Source organism: Molothrus aeneus, chromosome 15, assembly GCF_037042795.1.
Source record: "Molothrus aeneus isolate 106 chromosome 15, BPBGC_Maene_1.0, whole genome shotgun sequence".
NCBI lineage: Eukaryota > Metazoa > Chordata > Aves > Passeriformes > Icteridae > Molothrus > Molothrus aeneus.
Window position 1 is genome coordinate 14,189,748 of NC_089660.1, and position 22,727 is coordinate 14,212,474.

Genomic DNA, 22,727 nt, shown 5'->3' on the forward strand with positions numbered 1-22,727 from the left:
GGGGAGCGAGCATGACCTTGAAAATCCTTATCGAGATGAAAAGGTGCAGTGAGGGAGCGAATTCCCCGCGCCCGGCCGGCCGGGCTGGCAGCGAGCGCTGCGGCCTCGGTGCTGGGAGGTGCCTTCCCACAGCCCGGCTGTCCCCTCAGGGCTCAGGCTCTGTGAATCGAAGGGATCGGCTTCTGCAGTTCACTGTTTCCATGCATTTATAAGTAATAATGAGCCTGAAGGCAGTAGCAAGGCGAGCTGTGGCAGCTGGAGAAGATGAGCCACTTGAGAGGAGCAGGTTTAATTATGATTCCGTGGCAGGTGAAGCTCATCTGTGAGTTTGGTGCTCAGAAATCGGGTGAGCAGCCAGACAGCTCATCCCTACCAGCAAGGGGGGTTGTGGTTCTCCCCACAAAAACCCCACATTTATGTGCTTCTGTTCCAGACACTCTTCTGTCCCTGGCATGCTCTGGACTGCTGGGTCCCCCTGACCCAGCTGGAGATGCCCTGGTCAGAAGGGTCTGAGTGCTGCTCTGCTCTGTTCCTGAGCACAAACAGTTCCTGGGAGGGCTTGGAGAGCTGCTGGTCTGGGAAGAGGAGCAAGGAAAAGCTGTGTAGAGATGCTTTTTACAGGAGCAACAAACCCTTAGCCTGGCTCAGTTGCTGATGTCTTTGTGCTGTGGATCCAACACAATTCTCCTTCTCTCCCCTGCAGTAACACGTGCACTTGTACAGTCACATGCTAATTCAGGTTAAATAACTGCATCTCCTAGAAATCAGTCCTTTTCTAAGATGCTTTTTGGGTGCTTCTAATCCTGAAGCATGTCCCGGGAAAGTGACACTGCACAGATAAAGCAGCCCTTGCTGTGTAAAAAAGTAATCAACACTTGCTACTATGAATATGTGCTGTGAAATGAAAAATGCTGCATTCCTGAAGACATCTAAGTATTGTTACAGCTTGACTGTGGCACTTCTGTTGCTGAGGCTGCACTGCAGCTTGGAAGCAGATACTTAAAATTCATTGGTTTGTGGTGGTTTTTTTTCCTCCCGACAAGAACAGAATAAAACCTGTCTTTCTCCATGGCTATAGGAACATACCCTTGTGTGTTTTTTGTTGGAGGAATTGGGGCATTTATTGATGTCTTCGACAATTCCTTTCTGAGTGCTTAGCTTAGAGCATTTGCATAAAATCTTATCTTACTTAACAAGTTCAGATTTTTTTTCAGTTTTAGAAGATCTAGGAATTTGGATGTGTACTAATGACCTTGGGACATTTGTTCTTAGGTCTTGTGGAATGGGGTGGCCTCAGGCCAAGGGAGGCTGGAACTCACCCAAGGGAGGTGGAACTTGCCCCTGCTGATGGAGAAAGTCCTGTTGCTGCAGTAGATGAGGACTTGTTTCCCTGTTGCATAGCTGGATCAGCTTGCTGAGGAGTGACATGAGTAGCCATGCCACCAGCTCTGGTGCTCCTGTGGAATCAGTACTTGGTCATGTTGAGTGGCAGAGTTAGCAGGGTTGGTACAGGCTGTGCTGTATCCTGTGGGATTACAGAGGATGTGCTGCATGTCCAGAGCCTACTTCTGAACAAAGCACAGGATGGTGTGAACACACTTCTTCTGTCAAAGCTGGTGGCCTTGCTGGCCAGCTCCTTCATTGCTCTGAGCTTCATGCCATGCCTTCAGCTTTTCTTTGCCACGATACCTAAGACAAATCTGGCATCTCTGGCCTTTTTGGGGTTATCTGGCTGGTAAAGCTGGGATGAAATGCACCCTGTTTGTTGGGATTCACCTCTTCATTTTGCAGTGGGGAACAGCCAGGATGGTGGTAGTGATGCTGGGTCCCTGCTGTCAGACAAGCCAGGAGCTTGACTGAGGTACATACCTACTGCATAGGTATGGGAAAAGTGGGAGTCCAGAGACAGCAAAAAGACACAAACAGTCTGTGAGTTTAGCCACCTTCACCAGGGTATACTGGAAAGAGGAAGATTGTTCCTTTGGAATGAAGGAGGTTCCTGTGCTCTTGGTCATAAACTAAAGTAAAAGAGTAGCTAAATATTAATAATGAGACTATGTAAGGTGTGTCTCTGGCACATACCTGGAGCATGAAGAGTGAGCAGCAGTGATAAAGTGATATGTATGCTGAGTCTGCCTAGTGGAAAGAAATGCTGTCTGATTTGAACTGAGGAATAACTGAAAAACCAAACCCTCAGCTGGCTTGTGCCATATCTGAGCTGGCAGAAGGACTGGTAAGTGGGCTTTAAACTACCCAAGATAGATGGGAAAGGGGAATGCAAGAGAGCAAGTGGCATTATAAGTTCCATGTTAACACAAATTTGATCTGTTGGCAAAATATATTCATAGTGGATCATTAAAAATAAACAATGTTTGTGAGAGTACATCAATCAAACTCACTTGGTGATGCAAATCTCACTTTTGCTGTCCTCAGATGCGTGAGCAGCCTTCAATAGTTGTTGATTTGTATCGACTCCCTTGCAATGTGTGAAGTACTGAGCTATGTTTAGTGCTTTGTACAGTTCTGCCTATAAACACAGTTTGGCATGATTTTTTTTGTGGCTTAACTACATGGTAAATCAAGGCTTTGTTACTTTGGATGAAAAAGATACTAAACCTATTAATTTTATACTCTTACCTTCTAACTCTACATCTCCTAAAGCTTTATTCTCAGAAGGTTGTTCTGGAAATTTGTTCTTATTCTGACATTCCTGTTCATTTTTATACAGTATGGCTTTTCAGGATCTGAGAAAACACATTGCTTCAGCACTTACAGCAGCAGTAGTAGATTGTAAAGCTCATATTGTGAATTCTAAGTGCTGCATTCATGAGCTGAGGGCTGTGCAACCTGTGCTTTGGATGAGAATTGAGTTGCCACGCTTTCATTTCCAAAGGCTGTGCTCAGTGCTCACTCACGAGGTTGAGTCTGCTGAAATAGTTTTTGGTTTGCCACTCTTGAAGGAATGGCAGGGATTGCAGTCTGCAGGGCTATGCTTGTGCTTGGGTGAGTGTTCTGTATCTGGAATTCACAGCTGCTTTGCAAGCAGAAGGATTTTTGTTCTCCTGTGTTCTCCACTGTTCTGACATCATCTCGACCAGGCATCTGCTCTGATTCTTGCAGGCAGCCAGAAATACTCCTGTGCATACCTGGTACTGAAATACTCCTGTCCATACCTGGTACTGCTGAGTTTACAACGGCATTGAGGGAGTCCTGTGGGTGCCCTGAGGCCCCTTAGGGGTTCATGTGGCTTGGCAGTTTGCTCTGTGTAGCAGGGTTCTGCTCTGTCTGGCCAGATTTCCAAGGTGGCAGGCTGATGTCAGATCAGAGCCATGCAGTAATGTTTTCAGACACTGCAGAAGAGCTGAGTGCCTGCAGCTGATGTGGCTCAGGGCAAGGAGCAGAAGATGCTCTGGTAATGCCCTGCTGCTTGCCTAGAACTGTGTTCTGCAAGGGGTGCAGACCAGGGAGCCTGCCAGTGTTGCTGTTGGACATTGGGACCATCAGATAGCTCTAGAACTCGCTCAGAACATTTATCATACAAACATAGCAAGCAGGCAGCCCTACCAAAGCTGCTGTATGGATGAGCAATTAGCCCAGTGCTAGCAGGAGGTGAACCAGGGAGCAGCATGCCAACCGTGTGCATGTAAAACAAACTCCTGTGCTTCCCTTGTCCTTTCTAAATAAGGTTTCATACTAGCAATGCTTGTTTTCTACACTGGGGAGATGAGATGAGTCCAGTCAGGCCACCCTGGGGTTGTCTGTCTTCCCACTTCAAATGTCATGTGAGTAAAGGGCACAGGAGCTGACAAGAGGCAGCTGTTTCAGGAGGCATTTGCTGTTCACAGATGCTGGTTAGAAGTACAGCACCATGCTTTACTTCTGAAAGAATTCAGGTTTGTAATCACTGTACATGAAGTGTAAATTCAGTGTCTGAAGCCCAGTTGTCCCAAATCTCTTGCCCATCATTCCTGCCTGGATGGTCAGCCCAGTGCTCACTGCACTGCACGTCTTCCTGATGCTGAGGTAGGGCAATTATTCCATGCTTGCCTCCTTGCTGAGATCTCAAATATTTATTTTTTTCTGACAGTAGCTATTGGTTCCCTGCTCTAGGAGCTGTACTGTGGGGGGAGTTTGTCCTATACACCTCCTTATCTCGAGGCATCTTGCCAATATAAACTGCTGCCACCCACACTAGGCAGCCTTTCAGGGAAGCAGGAATGCAGGCTGTAGGAGCAGAGACAGAGCCTTCCAGTTCATAATCTCCCAAACATGTCAGGGAACTTGTCTGACTACTCTGGATGCTTGCTAGGCAATCTACCCCATACTCAGAAGTGACCAGTCCCCTCATTCAAGAACAGTTGAGCTTCCAAGTGAAGAGAAAGCTGACTTAGTTTTAGTTAATCTGCTCAGGCTGTGCTTGTGGCAAGGCTGCTTTTCATCCTAGAAGAACTGAAAGCAAACTTAAAAACCAATGTCAGCTATTTGAAATTAAAGATGTTTGAATTACTTGCATGGTTAAATTCCAACTCCTGCATGCTTTTAATTCAGTAGTGTTGTACTGTTCTCATCAAGTTGTACCTTACACTTTCATATCTTTTCTGCTTAATTGCTTCAGGAAAGCATGCAGGATATAGAGGCTGGCAGGCAAGTTAATGTTGTGAGAAGCCTCATCTCCCATTTCTTGACTTTTTAACCTTGAACTATCCCAGGAATTTTTGCATTTGAGTGATTAAGAAGGTATGATTGACCTCCTGCTTGCAGAACCGGTTTGTTAATCACTGGGAATGATCTAAAATCTGCAAGTGGTTTTTGATAGCCTTCTCCTTGCAAATAACTTCGTTGTTCTTTGCTTCCAGAGGTAAATGATCTGCACTGAAGAGACATACACTGGCAAACAGACTGTCAGTGTGTGCAGAGTAGGGCTTGTAAACATGCAGGCCTTTGCAGAAGTGGATAGAACAAGCAAACAGCTGACTGCACTGGTGCTCTAGGCATACTTTTTGTGCCTGATGGGGTCATAAACAATGTATTATCTAGATTAATGCTTCTGTGAATCTGTTTGACTAATAGAAATGAATAAATGCATTTCTGTTCAGAATACCTGAAGTACAGTCTGGTGCCTGACTTTTAGTGTCTTTGGTTTCTCCTGATCTCTTTTGTGGAGAATCTACTTGGGCAGTATGTGACTAATTTCAGTATAAAAGAAGAATTTAAGTGTTACCTGCACATGTGAAAGCACTAAAGGGTCTAACTGGCAATTACACACAGCTCAAGATCACCTTAACAAGGTACAGAGGTTACCCTCATGGCCTGGCCAGAAAACATCACTGAGTTCTTGAGTGTCACTAAAAATGTATAAAATTAGGATAGCTTGGAAAATAAACTCTGAGAATAGAAGTTGGACTTGCTTATCCTAGAGGTGGCCCAGTGCATGAAGCATCAGGGGCCAGGAGGAAATACAAGGGGAAAAAGGCCTTCAGGAGGCTGAGAAGATGCTCAATAACCACAGCAATGAAAAGAACCACTTCTGAATAGCAAACAACTCTGCAGTTTGACTTGCTTGAGATGTGTGGTTTATTTTAAGCCATTTCTCTTGGTAATATTTATGTTGTAGTTTAAGCAAATTTTTTTGGTTTACGCTAACAGCTTCAAATATTTTTTTTTCCTCAGAGTTGACCCCATTTTATTATAAGAGTGTAATTCTGTTCCCAGTTATCCTTTATCACAGCAAGACCAGGACCACACACTGGCAGTCACTGAAATGACATATGTTTGAGGTGACCAAAATTTAAGGTGACTGGGCCTTTGTGTGGGTTTTGGCATAATGTCTCCCTTCCAAACTTTGAAATTTTGTGTTTGATCTCTCATAACTATACTACTCTCCTTGGAGTGTAGTTAAGAAGCTTCTGAAATCTGTTACCACTTTTTAAAAGCTTCTCCTTGTTACCTGGCAAGCACATTGGTGTTCATGGTTCCCCTCTGCTAATGGTAGTCCTGAATTGGGCCTTTCTGCTCCTCTGGGTGTAGAGGTCTCCCCCTCCAGCTCCCCTGCAGGTGGTGAGGCTTTGGTGCCACTGAGGTGTCACTTGGCTTGGAGCTGCCTGCTGTGTCACTGCTGTGTCCCTGCTGAGGATGCTGTTGGGGATGAGCTGTTCCCATTCCCTGTTTCCTAAACTGCTGTTGGAGTGGGAGTCCAAGGGAGCATTTCATGGTGCACAGGTGTGTGGAGATGGGGTGAGAAAAGCTTTGCCAGAAAGATCATAAAACATTCACAGCCACACCTGCAGCCTCCAAGGCAATCCTCCCTGCAGTGAGAGAAGATGCTCCCAGGGAAAATAGTTACTATAGTGACAAATGGCCCTGGTGTGTTTGAGGGCTGGATCACCAAGTTGAGTAATAAATGTGTAGGTGTCTATTTTTAAAAGCTTTTGTGAGGAGGAGATTGCAGACAAATTTTCTAGGACTACAGCAAAGTGATAGGTTTTTCTGTGCTGAAGTTTAAAAATAATCATCGTCTGTCTTGAGAATGAGATGACCTCATTAAGAACAAAGAAGCTTGTATGTCATCCTGTGGAGCCTCCTGGCAGTGATTCTTGCAGCAGCCTTCTGAGTTCCAGCAGCAGCTCTGCTGGAAGTTTGACTTCCTCAAAACTCCGTGTGCACAGCAAGCCCAGGCTCACAGCTGGAACTGAGGTGCCTTTAGCTCATCCTGGTCTGTGTAGCACATCCTGGCACATAATGAGCAGTGAGTTTTATTCAAACAAGAAATGAGGATATGCTGTGTAAAAAATAAATAACTAAACAGAAGCCATTGAAAATAAAACCTAACCACAACCTTCTCCTGTAAAATGCTGGATTGAAAAGCTGTTTGGTTTTGTAAGAGAAATGGCATGAGTGGAAGTATCTGCCACAATCATTATTGTGTCCTCTGGCTTGGCTGCTTGCCCAAGGACTTTTCTGCCTCACACCTGCTGTGTACCTGTGAGTGCAGGAGGGAAGGGGAGAGCTCAGCAGGGCTAGTAGGGTGTTTGTCAGGCTTTGGTGGCTCAGGCTGTAGCTGTAAGAGGAGCTGACAGGAGGATCCTGAGTGATCCAGGTGCTGCCTTTTTTCCTGGTGCAGTGAGCTGCTGCTGTGGGTGCAGCAAAGTGCAGGAAATCCTCTGAGCTGTCCTCTCACCATAGAGTCATGAAGGATTTCATACCAGGCCATGTGATCTGTGCTGAACTGATTACAGTAAGGCTCTCCTGTTTAAATGGCTTTGCTTTGTTAGGGGCTCTGAGGAGCCCTGCAAACACAGGGATTAAGTGGGTTTATGCATGCTGTGGAAGCCTGGCCCTGGCTGTTGGTTTATGAACCTTCCCTTCTCACTGGCCCAAGCATGGTGTATGCTAAGTGCACATCACCTGTGTGCACTTCCATCCTCGTGGCTCTGAGCCTCACCAGGAGCTGCTGGTGGTTTGCTGCTGGAGGCCCCCAGTTGATACCAAAATGCAGTAATTACAGAAATAACATTTCCTGGTTTAGGCAGTTCAGAATTGATTACTGTTACCACTGCAGTATTAACTGCAGATTTGTAAGTGGCACAGGTCACCCATCTCCAGCTCCTGCTAGGAATCTCTGTACAGCCATGTTTAACAAACCTTCTGTCAATCAAAAATTGGTTATACAAGGATTATTTGCCTTCAGTTTCCCATGTAATGAGGTTTTTGATTGACAACAGTGGAGTTCAAGGATATAGAAAGGCTTTCTGAATCTAAGATGAGCAAGTTTTCATTTAGTACTGTTTGCACATGATAACATTGGCTTCCAGTTTTATCTGTGATAGAAACTGAAGGTGATCAAAAATCAGAAATATAGAAACCCTTCTCATTTTAAAGTAATGTGAATTAGAAAATAGAGGTAGGAAGCTAACTTTGAATTTTGTGCTATGGGAGTGGGATTTGGACATCATTTGCTGTACAAATAGTTGAGCTACTGTGGGCAAACATTTTGCAAAGATGGAAGTGTCTCAGGATGTTCAGCATGGCTGGTGGGAGCAGTGGCTTTACCCTCTGCCTGAAGACTGTCAGATGCTCCTCAGATTAGGAAGTTGGATGATGCTGTTCTTGTAGCTCTGTTACCAGGATTAGTTTCTGAACAGCCACCTTGACCTGCTGTGTGTGGTGGTTGCTGTGGGTGCCTGTTTTCCAGGTGTCCTAATGAGGAATTGCACTTGTTCAAGTAAATTTGTATTTCCTGAATGAAACGAAATATAAAAATTGCATTCTGAAAGCTAAGAAAATATCATGGAAATGGATAAATGTAGGTTGATATGTCTTTTTCAAAATACTAATCATTCCTAATAATGTCCCCAATTGAAACATACCTATGGGGGAATGGCAGCCACAGGTATGATGAATGTGAGATATGGCTGAGTTCCTATGAGGTGAACACATGGGTTACTTTTGGATGAGCTAGAAGGCCAGAGTTAGGCTATGACTTACAAATATCTTCTCTAGCTCAGGCTAGTTTCTCCTGTAGAGCTCCTACACCAAGCTCAGCCTCCAGCTTAGAAGCAGATGAAGCACTTGAGGAATAGTTCAGACCTAACTGATGTCTGATGGGTGTCAGAGCAAAGGGAGCATGGCTGGGAGATGCAAACAAACTCCTGTCCAAGCATTATCTCTTTTAACTAGGCCAGTTTGGGTTTCATAAGAAGTGCTACATGTACAGACCTTAATTTTGCCCCTTGGTTGCCTCTTTGTGGCTGGAGATCAGAAGTCATAGACTCAGGATTTTCTGAACTTTTGGATGCATTGCTTTCATGTGCAAACTGAGTGAATGCATCTGAAGTTTTCCCTTAGGAAGGAGGGTAAGGAATGCACAAGCCACTTTGCAGGTGTCCTTCCTTAGTTACAGGCAGGTGGTGAGAGGGGTACATTTTTGTGCTTTGCTGCTTTGAGTCCAGCTACAGGGAGAACCTGTTGTGTGGTAATGTGGTTTGCCTGAGCTGATGAGATGTTTTTCAAGGCAGCTAGGAAGCTTTGTGAATTGAAAAGGAGAGGTTTCAAAGGAATAGTCCTGCAGATGTGTCCTAGCTTTAACTTCCCACATGCAGAGGAGCAGTCCTGTTTTATGCAGCAGTAATGCACTAACTAAATCATGTCCTGCTGGGAGAAAGAAGCTTCTCCTTTTGCTCTTTAATCCATCATTGTGAGTATGCTCGGGGAAACACTGCATTTTTGGATCCCTTCTGGAAAATTGGTTTATTTTAGTCTTCATAACAACCCCTAAAATCATATCTTATAACAAGGAAATAATCTCTTTTTTTCTTTTTATGCTGTATTCAGAGTCTTGCTACGCAACATATTACATGTCTTTCATCTAATTGCTACTTTGATTTATGACAGTTTTTCCCATAACAGCTAGGGAAAGGAGCTTAGAAAAGTAAGTAATATGGTTTTGAAGCTGCAGTTACTTGGGGAAATAGCTATTTTGTCTATAACAAGTGGAATTACACTCTTAGTTATAAAACTAATAATTATTCTGTTTGCTAGTTGAATGGCAGAGTTCTCTGTACAAATGGGATAGTTGGAAGCTTTGGGCAGCCAGGAAGGAGGGCATTAGTCTGTGCTTGGTGATGGGTGCTCCTTGTGAGATATGCTGAAAATATCAGTCTCAAAAGTGAAATAATTGTCTGTTTCTGAGCCCTAGTAACTGGCAAGTCTCCAGTTGGCTTGTGTCATTGCTATAGCAGACTGATCCTGCCTTGCTTTTTTCTTCCTTTTTCCAAAACTCTGACTGAAAGAACTGGCTGGATGTAGTTCATGCATTGCATTTCATATGGAAAATAGGAATAAGCATCCTTCAGTTGCTTGATCCTGGCTTCCTATTGAGTCTGACAGTTTCTGAGCACTTTTATAAGGAATTCAGCTGCTCCTAACAAAATAAGACTGGACAAAAGCTGAACAGAAGCTTTATAAGTTTGATGTCACACTTTGGAGCACCAAAGTTGGCACTACAGTGCCATTCCCTGATGAAAGTATTCCAGAGACCTAGGGCTGGTAGTGCAGCTCCACACTGGTGTTTGTTTTTTACCAAGACAGGGCTTAATATTAATGTTAGAGGTGATTTCTGAGCAGAATTCTGCAAGGAACTCCACTCCATGTAACACAATTTAGTGAGGTGTGTTTTATGTCTGCAGCACACCCTCACCTAATGTACTTTAAGTATGGGTTTAATTACTGCTCTGTGTTGAGGGATTCTTGCTTGGATCCCTCACCAAAGCTGTTGAGCAGTGTAGCTGGGACATGGGAGATGCATGGCTGCTGGTTTAATCACTCTGCAGGGCTGGATGGAGCTGGTGTGCAATGCCAGGGACTGCACACCCAGGGTGGAATTGCACATCTTCTACAGGAGTGGCAGAGCAGCAATCATGCCACCAATCCCCAGCAGTATTTCGAGTGTTACTAACCAAGTGATGCACTGGAGAAAACCCCTGGGACTTCCTGTGCCTTGCAGCCCCTCTTCGATTCCTGGGGGTGGCTGTGGGCACCACAATATAAACAAAGACATTGAACCATCAGAGAGCATCCAGAGGATGGTGAGGGGTCTGGAGGGGGAGCTGCGTGAGGAGTGGCTGAGGACACTTGGTTTGCTCAGCCTGGAGAAGAGGAGACAGAGAGGAGACCTCATTGTGGTCTGCAGCTTCCTCCTGAGGGGAAGCAGAGGGCAGTGACATCTGTACCATGAGCATGACAGGACTTGAAGAAACAGCTGAGGCTGAGCCTGGAGGTTTAGGCTGGACAGAGGTGGAAGTTTTTTCAGCCAGAGGATGGAGGGCACTGCCCAGGCTCCCCTGGGAATGGTTATGGGCCCAAGGCTGCCAGAGCTCCCTCGAGGAGTGTTTGGACAATGCTCTCAGGGATGCACAGAGTGGGATTGTTGGGGTGTCTGTGCAGGGCCAGGGGATGGACTGGATGATCCCTGTGGGTCCCTTCCAGCCCAGTATATTCTATGGTTCTGTGGGGATCTTGGGGATGGGAGCAGCTCCATCTAGTTCAGCATTTAGCTCTGTGCCCTCCCTCTCCCATACCTGTGCTGCTTCCACATGAACCACTATGGTTAAATAAAAGCAGATGCCATTTTCAGAGAGGGGGGAAAGTGTTAACCCTGGTGTTTCACTTAACATTGCCAACACGTTTGCTACAGCACTTTCATCTCTGGTATCTCCAGAGAGTGGCTTGTATCTGACCTTGCTCTGCATTTTTACCCTTGTGCATCTTTGATTTGATCAACTCAGAGCAGCATATATTGGGTACTCAGGCTGAGGAAACAGCTTGATCCACAGGGAAGAGCATGGGATAAGGGATAGCAATCATAAGCATTGAGATTCTATTTTATTTTCAGGTAATCTCTGTTTTCTATACAAACACACATTTGGTACACAGTCTAGATTAAGAGCTGTAAAAATAAACCCTGCAGTGAAACTTTATTGAGAAAGTGTCACAGTTCCATGTTGTGAAGCTCTGAGTTCTTTTGCACAGCAGAGTTTTAAATTAAATTGAAGTTTTCTGAGAGAATAGTGATTGAAACTCTGCTTTACATGGCATAGGCAATGCATTGAAAGGGAAATGCAACAGCAGGTAAATTAGAGGTGTTAGTGGCTTACATGGCTTTTACAAAAATGTTCCCACCCCATTCTTACTGCATACCAGACTTATAGGTCATATTTAGGGGGAATTACATTAGTTGTTAAATGTTGATTTTATGTTGAAGGCTTATATATAAGTTGAAGGTCATATCTTCTGGCTGAAGGCTTTTTTCCTAAAATTCCTCTTAACAATGAGTCACTGTAAGATGTTAATATGGGCGTACCAGCTGGTTCCAGTGCCTCCAGATGACATCTGCTCAGAACTGAGTAAAACTTGTCTGTCAGCCCTCCTTAATTACCTTTGGATAGGGAAAGCAAGTCTTGGTTATGGGTGCTCCTTGTGAGATATGCTGAAAATACCTGTCTCAAAAGTGAAATAATAGTCTGTAGTTGTCTGTCCAGTCTCTTGTAGAGGGTTGCAGAGCTGCTCTGTGTCCCCCTTTGTGCTGCTTGTGTGTGGCAGAGTTGGGTGCAGCTCTGCAGGTGTTTGCTCACCCCTTTGCTCTCAGTGTGTGCCTGCCTGGAGGAACTGTGGTGTTGTACAGTGTGTCCTGTGCTCTCTGCCACAAGGGCTTCTCTGGGAGGGCACACTCAGCCTCCATCCATCCATCCATCCATCCATCCATCCATCCATCCATCCATCCATCCATCCATCCATCCATCCACCCATCCACCCATCCACCCATCCACCATACAGAGCACTGGGCTCGTGTGATGCATCTCTGGGCCTCTGGCACATTGTGCTTTTGGCAGCTGGGGGTGTGAGGCACCTGCAGAATTAATTCCTCTTGCCTTGTGCCTCCCTGCAGTGCTGTTTGGTTTGTAGTTTTGTTGGTGCAAGCTGAACCTCATTAACTCCAAGTGAAAGGGAGGAAAGGGACGAGGTTTTGGTGATTAAAATCTGTGTGGCCACTCAAGGAGTGGGTACTCTCAGCTTTGTGTTTGGCCATACAGGCCTTCAGAGTGTTGCTGGCTGTGCTCTGTAATAGAAAAACTCCTCAGAGCAGTGCTGTGGAAATACTTCCTTGTTCAGACAGAGTGAGTTACACGTTTTCTGATACTGAGAAACTAATCTTGTTTGTCGTTAATGAAACAGAGCATATTGCAATGCAAATGAGAGAAGTTGCATGACAAGTGGTCCCACAGTCCTCAGCACTTGCTATTGATTGTTCAGCCTTACTTATTCAGGCTATGCAAATTGCTTTTCTCATCTTGCTCCTTCTTGTCTACATGTTTTTGGTACAGGTCTTGCCTGCAAACAGTCTTGTTCTTTCACTGGAGAGGCAGGAATTGTTTCTGGCAAAGTTCTCAATGTTCCTTTGTCGAGTGAGTACTGGCTGAGCTGGGCAAGGTTCTGGAGCTCTGTCAGAATGAATTCATCTTGCTCTAACTTCAGATGGAGAAAGGGAAGAGTTGGTGGTGTATTATTTTATAGGAACAAAGGCTTTAAAATGGTTTTCAATTCTCTGTGGTTTTGATACTGAAACCCTTGTGGCATTTGTTTTCTGGTCAGTTGTTTGGAACAGGCATGTGGGAGTGTTCTTTTATTCATGCTAAGTATTATTTTGCATTTCAGGTATACTAAACCACTGACCTTTGCTGACTGCATCAGTGATGAGCTGCCCTTAGGATGGGAAGAAGCTTATGACCCTCAGGTTGGAGTCTATTACATAGACCACAACACCAGTAAGTGACATGCTACTGTGTTTTTGCAGAGTGATTTGTGCCTCTGTTAAAGTTTACTGAACACAAAACCACAGAGTTGCTAACAGCATGTTTTAGAGTCAATGGCATCTGCAGCTCGTGAAATCAGATCCTGTCCTTCTCCATCATACAAAGTACTTTCCTCTCTGAGCAGGAATTTGACACCTTTTGGGTTGCAATCTTCAAACTGGCAGCCACGTTCAAGCCAATGGTATGGACACACCTCTGTCAGATTTGGTTCTGCTGAGGAGTCCAACTGGGTAGCAGTGATCTGGAGTTTGTTCTACGCCTGGAATTTGTCCCTGTGGCAAGACCATCAGAAACAGTGCAAAGGTCTTGTGTTGATTCCCTTGGCAGGGGTGAACTGAATGAGCTCCCTTGGCTGCAGGAGCTCACACTGCCTTTGCTGGAGACAAAACCCTCAAGCTTGGGATGTCCTGTTCAGGCTTGGGGTGTCTTTATCCTGTGCCCTCAAACTAAGCCACTGCTTACACCCTTTGCTAGATGGCTTGATTGACCAAAGGAGTTAATTTTGTAAGTTCATTTGAATTATAAGAAAATACAGCATTTGTTATATCATTGCAGACATTATAGAATAACTGTAATGGGTTATGCTAGAACAAATCCCCTGGAAAAGTAATAAGCAAAACAAATCAGTGACTTTGATTCTCTTTACAGAAGAGCTCCAGCTGCAGCCCAGAAAGTCACAGCAGAGCCATGCCCAGACCCTTTTAGGGGAGCTTGCAACTCATACTGAGAGAAACTTTTAGAAGACAAAAGTGCCTTGAAGTGCTTTTAAGTTGTGGGTTTTTTAAATCTACTTCTAGAACTTCAACTGAGAACTTAAACTTTTTTTTACATTACATTTTTTTTTTTTAAATAAAAAATGTGGAATTCTGGTGCATTTTTTTCCTTGGTGGATTTTTTTCCCCCCTTGGATATCTTCATCTTCACACCCTTCCCTTTTTCAAAACTTCCACAACTTCACCTGGCCTGAGACTGCACCCTCCAAGCTTTAGCAACTTCTCTTGGGTGTTAAAAATGCAGAATGAAAAAAACCTATTCCCATAAGCTCTAACTGACCCCCAATATACAATACAAAGATCATAAGTTTCCAGATGTAAAGGTGACACAAATATTTTTATTTAGAACTTATGTAAATCCTGTGATTTTGGGATGACATATCTTTAAATGGCTTCATCCTAACTATTTTCTGTGAGGTAGGGGATGTTGATTTTTTTTTTTATTGGGAAGTTTGAAAGGGTAGGCAAGTCTACAGGATCACACAAAGGAGATCTGCTGGGGAGAGGAGTGGACAGACTTTTGCTTTAGAAGGTGCTAAGTTGCGAGGCTCAAATTTGGATCTCCTACAGGTCTGTAAGACCAGGTCTGGTGTCCATTTCACAGTCTGGGAATGGGAAAATAGCCTTGACTCGAAGCTGTGGGACATGGAAGCCTGTTGGACCCCTGGAGTGTTTCAGTTAGCAGAAACTCCAGCATTGTTAAGTTTGAGGTTGGACTCAGTGGTCCTAAAGGCCTTTTCCAGCCTGAATAGTTGAATGCAGTTGGGACAAACCAAACATGTTTTATTTATCCATTGGAGTTGGTGCAGGGTGAACATGCAAAGGTCTGGGGCAGTTACCCCTGGTCTGTGCTACTCACAGCCACCACAGGATTCAGGGGCATGCAGAGAAGCCTTCCAGCTGTGCTGACACCTGCTTAGTAACACTGCCTTTTAAAAACTTCCACTTGTGTGGGATGTCAGAGGCCTCAATATTTAAATAAGAATTCCAGCTAAAAACTTAAAAAGAAGAGGAACAAACTCATGGCATATTTCTTGCGCCAGCTCTAATCCAGTTCACGACAGAGCAGAACACATCCATTTACCTTAACCTAATCAAGCAGCTCAGCTTTGTGGTTCATGTTGAAGTATCCTCTGGAGAGTGTCCAAAACCTTCTTCCTCTCCAAGGTCTCTGGCAGATTCCCTGGCAGGAAGGAACTGCTGAGGTTGGGAAGGGGATGGAGCCATGTTGGGTCTTGCTCATACTGCACAAGTATTTGAGACTATCAGAAATGAGCCCAAGAATAGACTTAAATGAAATCTAAAGGCAGGAGCCATTAAAAGAAGCAAGATGGAGAACAATTGTAACCACCTCTCAGAGGGAAAATAAATACAATTAAATTGAATTGAGTACCCAGAATATTCCTAATAAAGTATTAATGCAGAGCCTTGAGTGTGCCTCTCTGGGAGAACTTTGGAGTGTGATTTGCTCAAAGAAATAATGCTGATGCAAGCATTGTAAACCTACATTCCTCCAACATGAAGCAAGCGGATTTATTTATGACAAGCTCAACATTAAATTAGGAATTCACAAGACAACAAATGATGTAATAGCCTGCATTTCTATAGTTCTTTCATCTCACTTCTGAATGTATTATGCATTTCTCAGTAGCTGGGCTCAGTGAGAGCCCTTGGCCAACACTTCTGTTGATTGGTTATTGCATGTTTGAAAACCAAAGCTCAGGGCTGCAATCAAGGGGTTACTGTTAGTGCTTTGATTACTGAAAAGGTTAAGGTGAATATTTAGAATAAATCTGGACACAAAGCATTTCAGTACCTCAGTGTGTTGTCCATCCTCTCTGTGAGCTGTCTGCTGGCCATTCCCTGGGTCAGATTGTGGATGGGCTTGGAGCACTGGCAGTGCTTCACCACCTCACAGAGGTGTTCAGGTTAGAGGCTTTTGCAGTCTTCCTCCTCATTGCTCATAATGGAGGAATTTTCCTGCAGCAGCTTCCACCACCCTTCTTGGGATTCTAGGAAGAATGGGCTGCTAGTCTAAGGAAAAACTGGAAATAACCAGGCTTGAAGACTTATGATGAGGTAAACTTACAATCCAGTGTCCTGCATCAGACTTCAAGAGCCACAGGCACTTAGCCAACATAACTTTTTATGCTGGAAATTAGAGAGCCCTAAGTCTCAGTTGCTGGTGATTGTCCAGGGAAGTTGCATATCTGGGAATGTGGGGGCAGTTCCCTGGGTAACAGCAGACTTTCCCCTTGTGGTTCAGCTGTGGAGAAAAGGGTTACTTTATCTGGGTGTATGTGGTGGTTTGACAGGAAATGTGTTTTTTGGGATGCTGTGTTTTGGGCCAATGGATATTCAGGTGATGGTTAGCTGGAAAATGGGATTTGGGGGCAGGAATCGAGGCAGGAGCATGGGGATGTCAGAGTCTTACAGGTTCTGTGCCCTCCTGATCTTTCTTTTGCTCCCTCCAAGACCACAGTGCTATCCATGAGAGCCCCTACAGCTGGTACAAGCAGCTGCTTTTCCCTCATATTCTTTTGGGGTAGTTTTTCAGGTCCAAGTCTAGCTTTAATATTATATCAGCTGAAATATTGCTTCTGCTTGCAGGAGCTGTAAAGGTCCATATAAATGCTTCTACAAACTATACTGGGTTTTTTGATACGTTTTGTGCCTTCTCCAAGTTTTGCCATGTAATTTGAAGTGCCATGTGCTCTTTTGGGTCTTGAGATATTGTTAGAAACAACTTACTGCTGGAGTAGCCCATTAATTTTCTCCTCAGCATGATCATGGACAGCTTGTGAGGAGGATTGAGTGTCCATCCCTTGGGTAAACCCTTTATTTCTAGTTGTGCTGCTAAGAATATTGTCTAACTTCTCTTCCCCACATCCTGTGTACTGCTGTGTTAGTCTTATGCCCGACTCACATAAGAGCTGCTCATACCTTCCACTCTGGCAGCTTTTACTAAATATTTAAAGAGGCTCTTAAGATATGCAGATTAGATTCCCACTGATAGTTTCAAGCAAGTCCTTTCTATTAATTATTCATTATGTGGTAACTAGGCATCCTTATTCAAGCATGTTAGTTTAGACAGTTCAGAGCACTTGATCAACTAAATATTGGAACCTGCTCCAAACAAGAACATGTAATAGCCTTGAAATAGAAATGAAAAATGTTTTGGGCACTTCTTCACAAAACAGGGATAAACACTGACAATAAATTTACCTCGTTAGTATTAGGAGTAGCTGCATGTCTGTGACCTTACCCCTTTTTCATGATTGGAAACCTGGAATGTATTGGTTGTGTTGGGGTAGTGGAGATGGAAGTGCTGTAACTGCTGCATTCCCTATGTTACCCTAAAGTCCACCTCCCATATCCTTCAGTCATTTACTGCTGTGCCTGCTTTCCCTAAAGAAAGTGTTTGCTCCTCTCTGAGATGCTGTTCATATAATATCATTTAAGATGATTTCACAAATCTGTGATTTTATCAGACTTTATTTTTACTTGCCTCTGGAATCTGAGTGAGCAGGTTTTCTTTTCCCCCTGCAATAAAAGCCATTTGGCAGCCAAAGAGGATGGGCAGACTTAGAATTGCTTTCATGTTGTCAGGTGCAGTATAATGCAGTTATGGGGCAATGATATCTTCTAAAAGTTTTATTGGTGAAATAGTAGAGCTATTTTATTAGTAATGTTATAAAGCGGTTGCCATAAAGATAACAGTCAATGTCAGTATCATACAACTGTGTATGCATATTCTTGTTTTTAAGAGCCAGAACCAGGGCAGCTTCAGCAGCAGAGGAGTTGGAGAGTTATATGACAGTTTTGTTGTGAATGATTCTATTCAGCATGGCAGAACTCACTGGAATTCATTGTGGATCAAAAGTCACCTCCTTAGAAAAAAAGGAAAATGTCTTTAGTCAACTGTTTTATCACAGGGATGGGGCAAGAGACTATTTTAAAATGTCATAAACAGTGGAACTTTTCCATGAAGCAGAACAAACTTGCATTCTGTTGATCCTGCTTTCTTCTGCTTTGTCTCCAAGAAACGACTCAGATCGAGGACCCTCGGGTGCAATGGAGGCGGGAGCAGGAGCACATGCTGAAGGATTACCTTGTCCTGGCCCAGGAGGCCATTGCTGCCCAGAAGGAGATCTACCAAGTGAAACAGCAGAGGCTTGAGCTGGCCCAGCAGGAGTATCGGCAGCTGCACGATGTTTGGGAGCACAAACTGGGCTCTCAGACCAGCTGTGAGTACTTTGTGAGCTCTGAACCAGCTCTTTGCCCAGCTGTGCACCCTGTAGGACAGTAACAGGCATGAAGCTGCTCCTTGGATGGAGCACTGGGATGGTGTGCCATGGCACTCTCATGTTTGATCAGTTTGTTTCAGGCATGGTGTCTGCCCAGCACCTGTTTGGTAAAGGCTGATTGTTGTGAGACACTCCTGTGTGTGGCTCAGTCACTGCAGTCAATGTGCAGATTTTCTGCATGGGCTTCAATAAATGCTACAATTGTGGTGGTTGGCTCAGTGTGAAACAGTTAACTTACATGGTGTTTTCCTTGATTTCCCTGTTTAAAGTACAGAAACACGGTGAGAAGGTCCATTTTGGATAGTATTTCCAGGCCCTTTTGTAGTTTTATATCCCAGGTAGTTGAGTGATGGTCTAGGGGAGCTGAGGGTCTGTATTTTATGCCATGTTCCAAGTCACCACTGCTGGATTGCCTCTCTGTGAGTGCAGAACAGAGCAGCAGTTTGTGCTCCATATTCTGTGTCACAACACATCAATACCAATGTCACTTCAATATTTGGTGCAGAAATCTTCATAGAATGCTGTATTTCCTCCTTACTCCTAGTTAGGAGCTGGAAAATGTCCAGAACAGGATTTATTTCCTGCATGTATTCCAGAATTTTTGTTATAATCCTCAGTATTGCAGATTTTCTATGTTCTTGCCAGCCAAGAACCTCCCCCTGTTTCGCTCTTGTGAGTTATGTGTGATGGTGGAGAATTCCACTGGCTAATCCTGTGCCTGGTGTTAACATTTTTAAGTAGTTTTCTGTCAACTGAAGGATTCTTGTTTCACCAGGAGGCTGTCCCTCATCTCTAAAGAACTGGGTTTGCTCTTTTCTTAGGAGTACTCTACCCAGAGCAATGCACTGACAACATGACTTACATGGGCGAGATGGGATCTGTCTTGAAAAATACAACCAAACAGAAATAACTAGAAATGCTTTCCCATGTTTTATAGGGCATAAACTGATGGCTGCAAGGATCAGAATATCTCCCTTGCCTACAGCTACCTCTAACAACATTGCACATTGGGGAGCTTCTGTACCTTCTGAGGCAGAAGGGTTTAACTGCTGCTGAGAAGAGAGTTCTGCTCTTAATGGGACATTGATTTAATCTGGTGTGACACATTGTATGGTTGGTCATGTCCTCAAGGCTGTGAAAAGGCTTGCATCACATTTTTCAGTTTCTTCTGATTCTTTTCTTTTCTTTGTTTCTAAACATTCAGTGGATTGTTTGCTCAATGAGGAAGTCTGAAAAAAAAATTAAGTAAACCTTCCTGCAATGCCTGTCCCTTCAGTTCTGTTAAATGCCTTTGGAAATGCAGGAAGCCACACCACTGAATGGAGTGAATGTGTTTGGGAGTTTGAGTTAAGTGTGTCAACCTGGAACAAATCCAGACTTTGGAGATGCAGGACATGCTTTGGCCCCTTCAGTCTGCACTTTTTGTGGAGTACTTGACTGCACTATTGCCTTGCCCTGTCTTTGAGCAGTGGAAATTGGGTAACAGACCCAATGTGTGGAGGTCTGAGTGTGCAGGAGTGATGGGAGATCTCTGTCTGTGGTGGGGCTGGTAAAAGTGCAGGGAGGAAGGCAGAGCTGCTGAACTGGCTCTGTGTTTGTTCCAGTGCTTTCTGGCTCCTCGTCAAGTTCCAAGTATGACCCTGAGATCCTCAAAGCAGAGATTGCTACTACAAAATCCAGGGTGAGTAGTACAAATGGACCTTTGCTTGCCATGAGTAATGTTCAGGTATTTCCAGACCTCATGGCAAATTCTGAAAGGAGATGCCAAAGCAGCTGGGAGAGCTAATGTTGTAATTTAGGAGGTCGTTTATCACAATTTTCTAACGTTGCAGTCTTAGGAATTTAAAACAGCTTTTTTTCTTTCCCTCTTAGACTTCAGCCTGGCTTGGCAGCTGGCAGTGCAGGATGGCTTTGGGATGTGGAGCTGCATGCTGGCTCCTGCAGGGCTGCAGAGCTGGGGTCCTCCCCCGGGACTGGCAGCTGCTCTGTGCAGGGCTTAGTGCAGGCTGTCAGCAGGGGAGGGTGTGCTCTCATGCAGAGCTCAGTTTGGGAGGAAGAAAGGACTAAAGCAAAGTAGGTCAGTGTGGCCTCTGTGGAGGAATATAAAACAGCAAGCTGTAGGGTCAGTGCATTTACAGTATGGATTATCATCCTGCTGAGTTACTTGTGCAGTGGGGCCTTTTCTCTGGGGAGCTTAGAGGGTGGCTTCAGGTGCTGCAGGGTAACTCCTGTCCTGATGCTGGGGATAATGACTGAGAAGGTTTTAAACATTTCTGAGCAAAGTTGACATGTGTTTCATTGCTGTCTTTTTTGAATTTTTCTCAATTTTTCCACTTACATGGCTGGAACTTCCCTTGAGCCCCTTGTTAAGAGGTGTGATAGCAGCTACTGGATATAGCCCTGCCAGTGATAAAGTCCTGATGAGGAGGCAGTCAGGGCTGTTTCCTGCTCCTGGCATGAGCTGATTGCCTGGAAACTTTGTTTAGAGTACTGTCTACACTGAATAAGTTTTGAACTGAATGGGTAGCATTGTACCTAAATACTCATATAAAATAGCATTCTAAAAATGTGACACCTTGCTGCAGGTTAATAAACTCAAGAGAGAAGTAGCTCACATGAAGCAAGAGCTCCAGTACAAAGAGCATGGATTTCAAACCCTGAAGAAGTAAGTGTGTTCTCAAGATCTTTTTTTTCAGAACATCTCTGGCTTGCAATGCATCCCCCACTACATTTATAAATAGCTGCCTAATAACAAGCTGAAATATGCTGCTGATGATATCTTTAGGCTGAAAGCAGTACACAGCCATGGGGGAGTTCTCTCAAATCAGTGCCTGTGTGGGATTGACCAGGTTAGAACTGACTTCATGGCAAAGAGGTTTTGAACCAGGATCTCATCAGTTAACTGATATTCTGTTTTACTCAGTACTGCTCAATATGGATGACACTACAGCTCATTGTCTTAATTATAAGAGCCACTGATTTAGGGCACTGAGGAAAGACTGGAGGTGGAGTGCAGGGGGAGGAAAAGTTTCAGGTACTTGCCTTTGTGTGAACAAACATCTGGCATCTTTCAGATGAATATTTATTATAAGGGTCAACCCTGGTAGAATTCCTTTGAGGAAAGGAAAGGATGAAGTGGCTTGTAATTAAATTGTGCAAGCAAATACATCTGTGCATGTTAGTCTGTGCCTGGTTTTTGAAATCATGACTGAAAATAAGGTAATTTTCATAGATGGCTAAGCTGATCCTCTCTAGGTAAGGAACAAGGCAGCTAGCAGCAGTCTGCCCTAACACACTGTCTGGGGGGTTTGTATGCACCTTTGTCCTCCCTAAGGAGTCAAAGAGATGATGATATTGCTGAAATGAGAGCTCTAACTTAATGTACTGCTGAGTGGAGTAACTTAGGCAGTGGGGAGTGGGGTCTTTTGTTCCTTCTGCTGTCCTTGTTAGAGTTTGGAGTGTTTTTTTGTTAAAAATCCCTGTCAAGACACATGCATCTAGGATGTTATTAAGTGTTAGCTTACTGTTTTTTTAAATTTCTATACAGAATTGACATGAAAATGTCTGATACTCAAGGTGGCTACAAACTTGATGAGGCACAAGCTATTTTAAGTGAAATGAAAGCTCTCAAGAAGGCCATCACATCAGGGGAGAAGGAAAAACAAGACCTCATTCAGGTATTGAAACAAGATGACTTTATAGTATTTTGTGTCACCATTGCTAGAAGATTGAATTTCTGAGAAGTAATTTAAGTATTTTGTATTTCAGATACATAACTGAGGTTTTTATTAAACTAGTTTTGTGTTGGGGTTGGACCACAGTCTCTGCAGTTCTTCAGATGGTGGAAATGAGAAGTATAAAATGCAGTCCAGCCATGCCTGACCTCGAGTTTGCAGAGTCTGAGTGGGCATAGCAGACATGGTCAGATCTGAGTCATGGGGTTAGACTGAAGTTATGTAGCTGCTGAGGTACTTTGGGCAGAAATGAGCTCACCTCATGATTTTTTTTTTTTTTTTGTGGTTTTAGAGCTTAGCCAGGTTAAAAGACAGCTTTGTGAATGACAGAGGATCCCAGTCAGACCTGTGGGCCAGCAGTGTGTCTGTGGAGAGCTCCAGCCCTCTGCTACCCCGGCAGTACCTGGATGTCAGCTCCCAGACAGATGTTTCAGGAAATGTGAGTAATGTGTGAGAATGGAGACATTCCTCTGAACTGTCTGTAGAGCTACTCAGCATGAGTTTCCAAGCATGGACAAGTTTCTGGTTTAAACTGGTGTGGCTTTG

The 22,727-nt window shown here is 44.1% G+C and overlaps 1 protein-coding gene across 1 annotated transcript in view; it reads left to right on the plus strand.

The window, feature by feature from the left end:
- WWC1 (WW and C2 domain containing 1) overlaps positions 1–22,727 on the plus strand; it is a 66,722-nt gene that overhangs the window by 17,144 nt on the left and 26,851 nt on the right. Inside the window, exons 2-7 of the mRNA XM_066560031.1 lie at positions 13,210–13,319; positions 18,184–18,387; positions 20,052–20,128; positions 21,033–21,112; positions 21,995–22,124; positions 22,474–22,620. Coding sequence (XP_066416128.1) covers positions 13,210–13,319; positions 18,184–18,387; positions 20,052–20,128; positions 21,033–21,112; positions 21,995–22,124; positions 22,474–22,620 — 748 coding nt within the window. The remainder of the gene's footprint in view (positions 1–13,209; positions 13,320–18,183; positions 18,388–20,051; positions 20,129–21,032; positions 21,113–21,994; positions 22,125–22,473; positions 22,621–22,727) is intronic.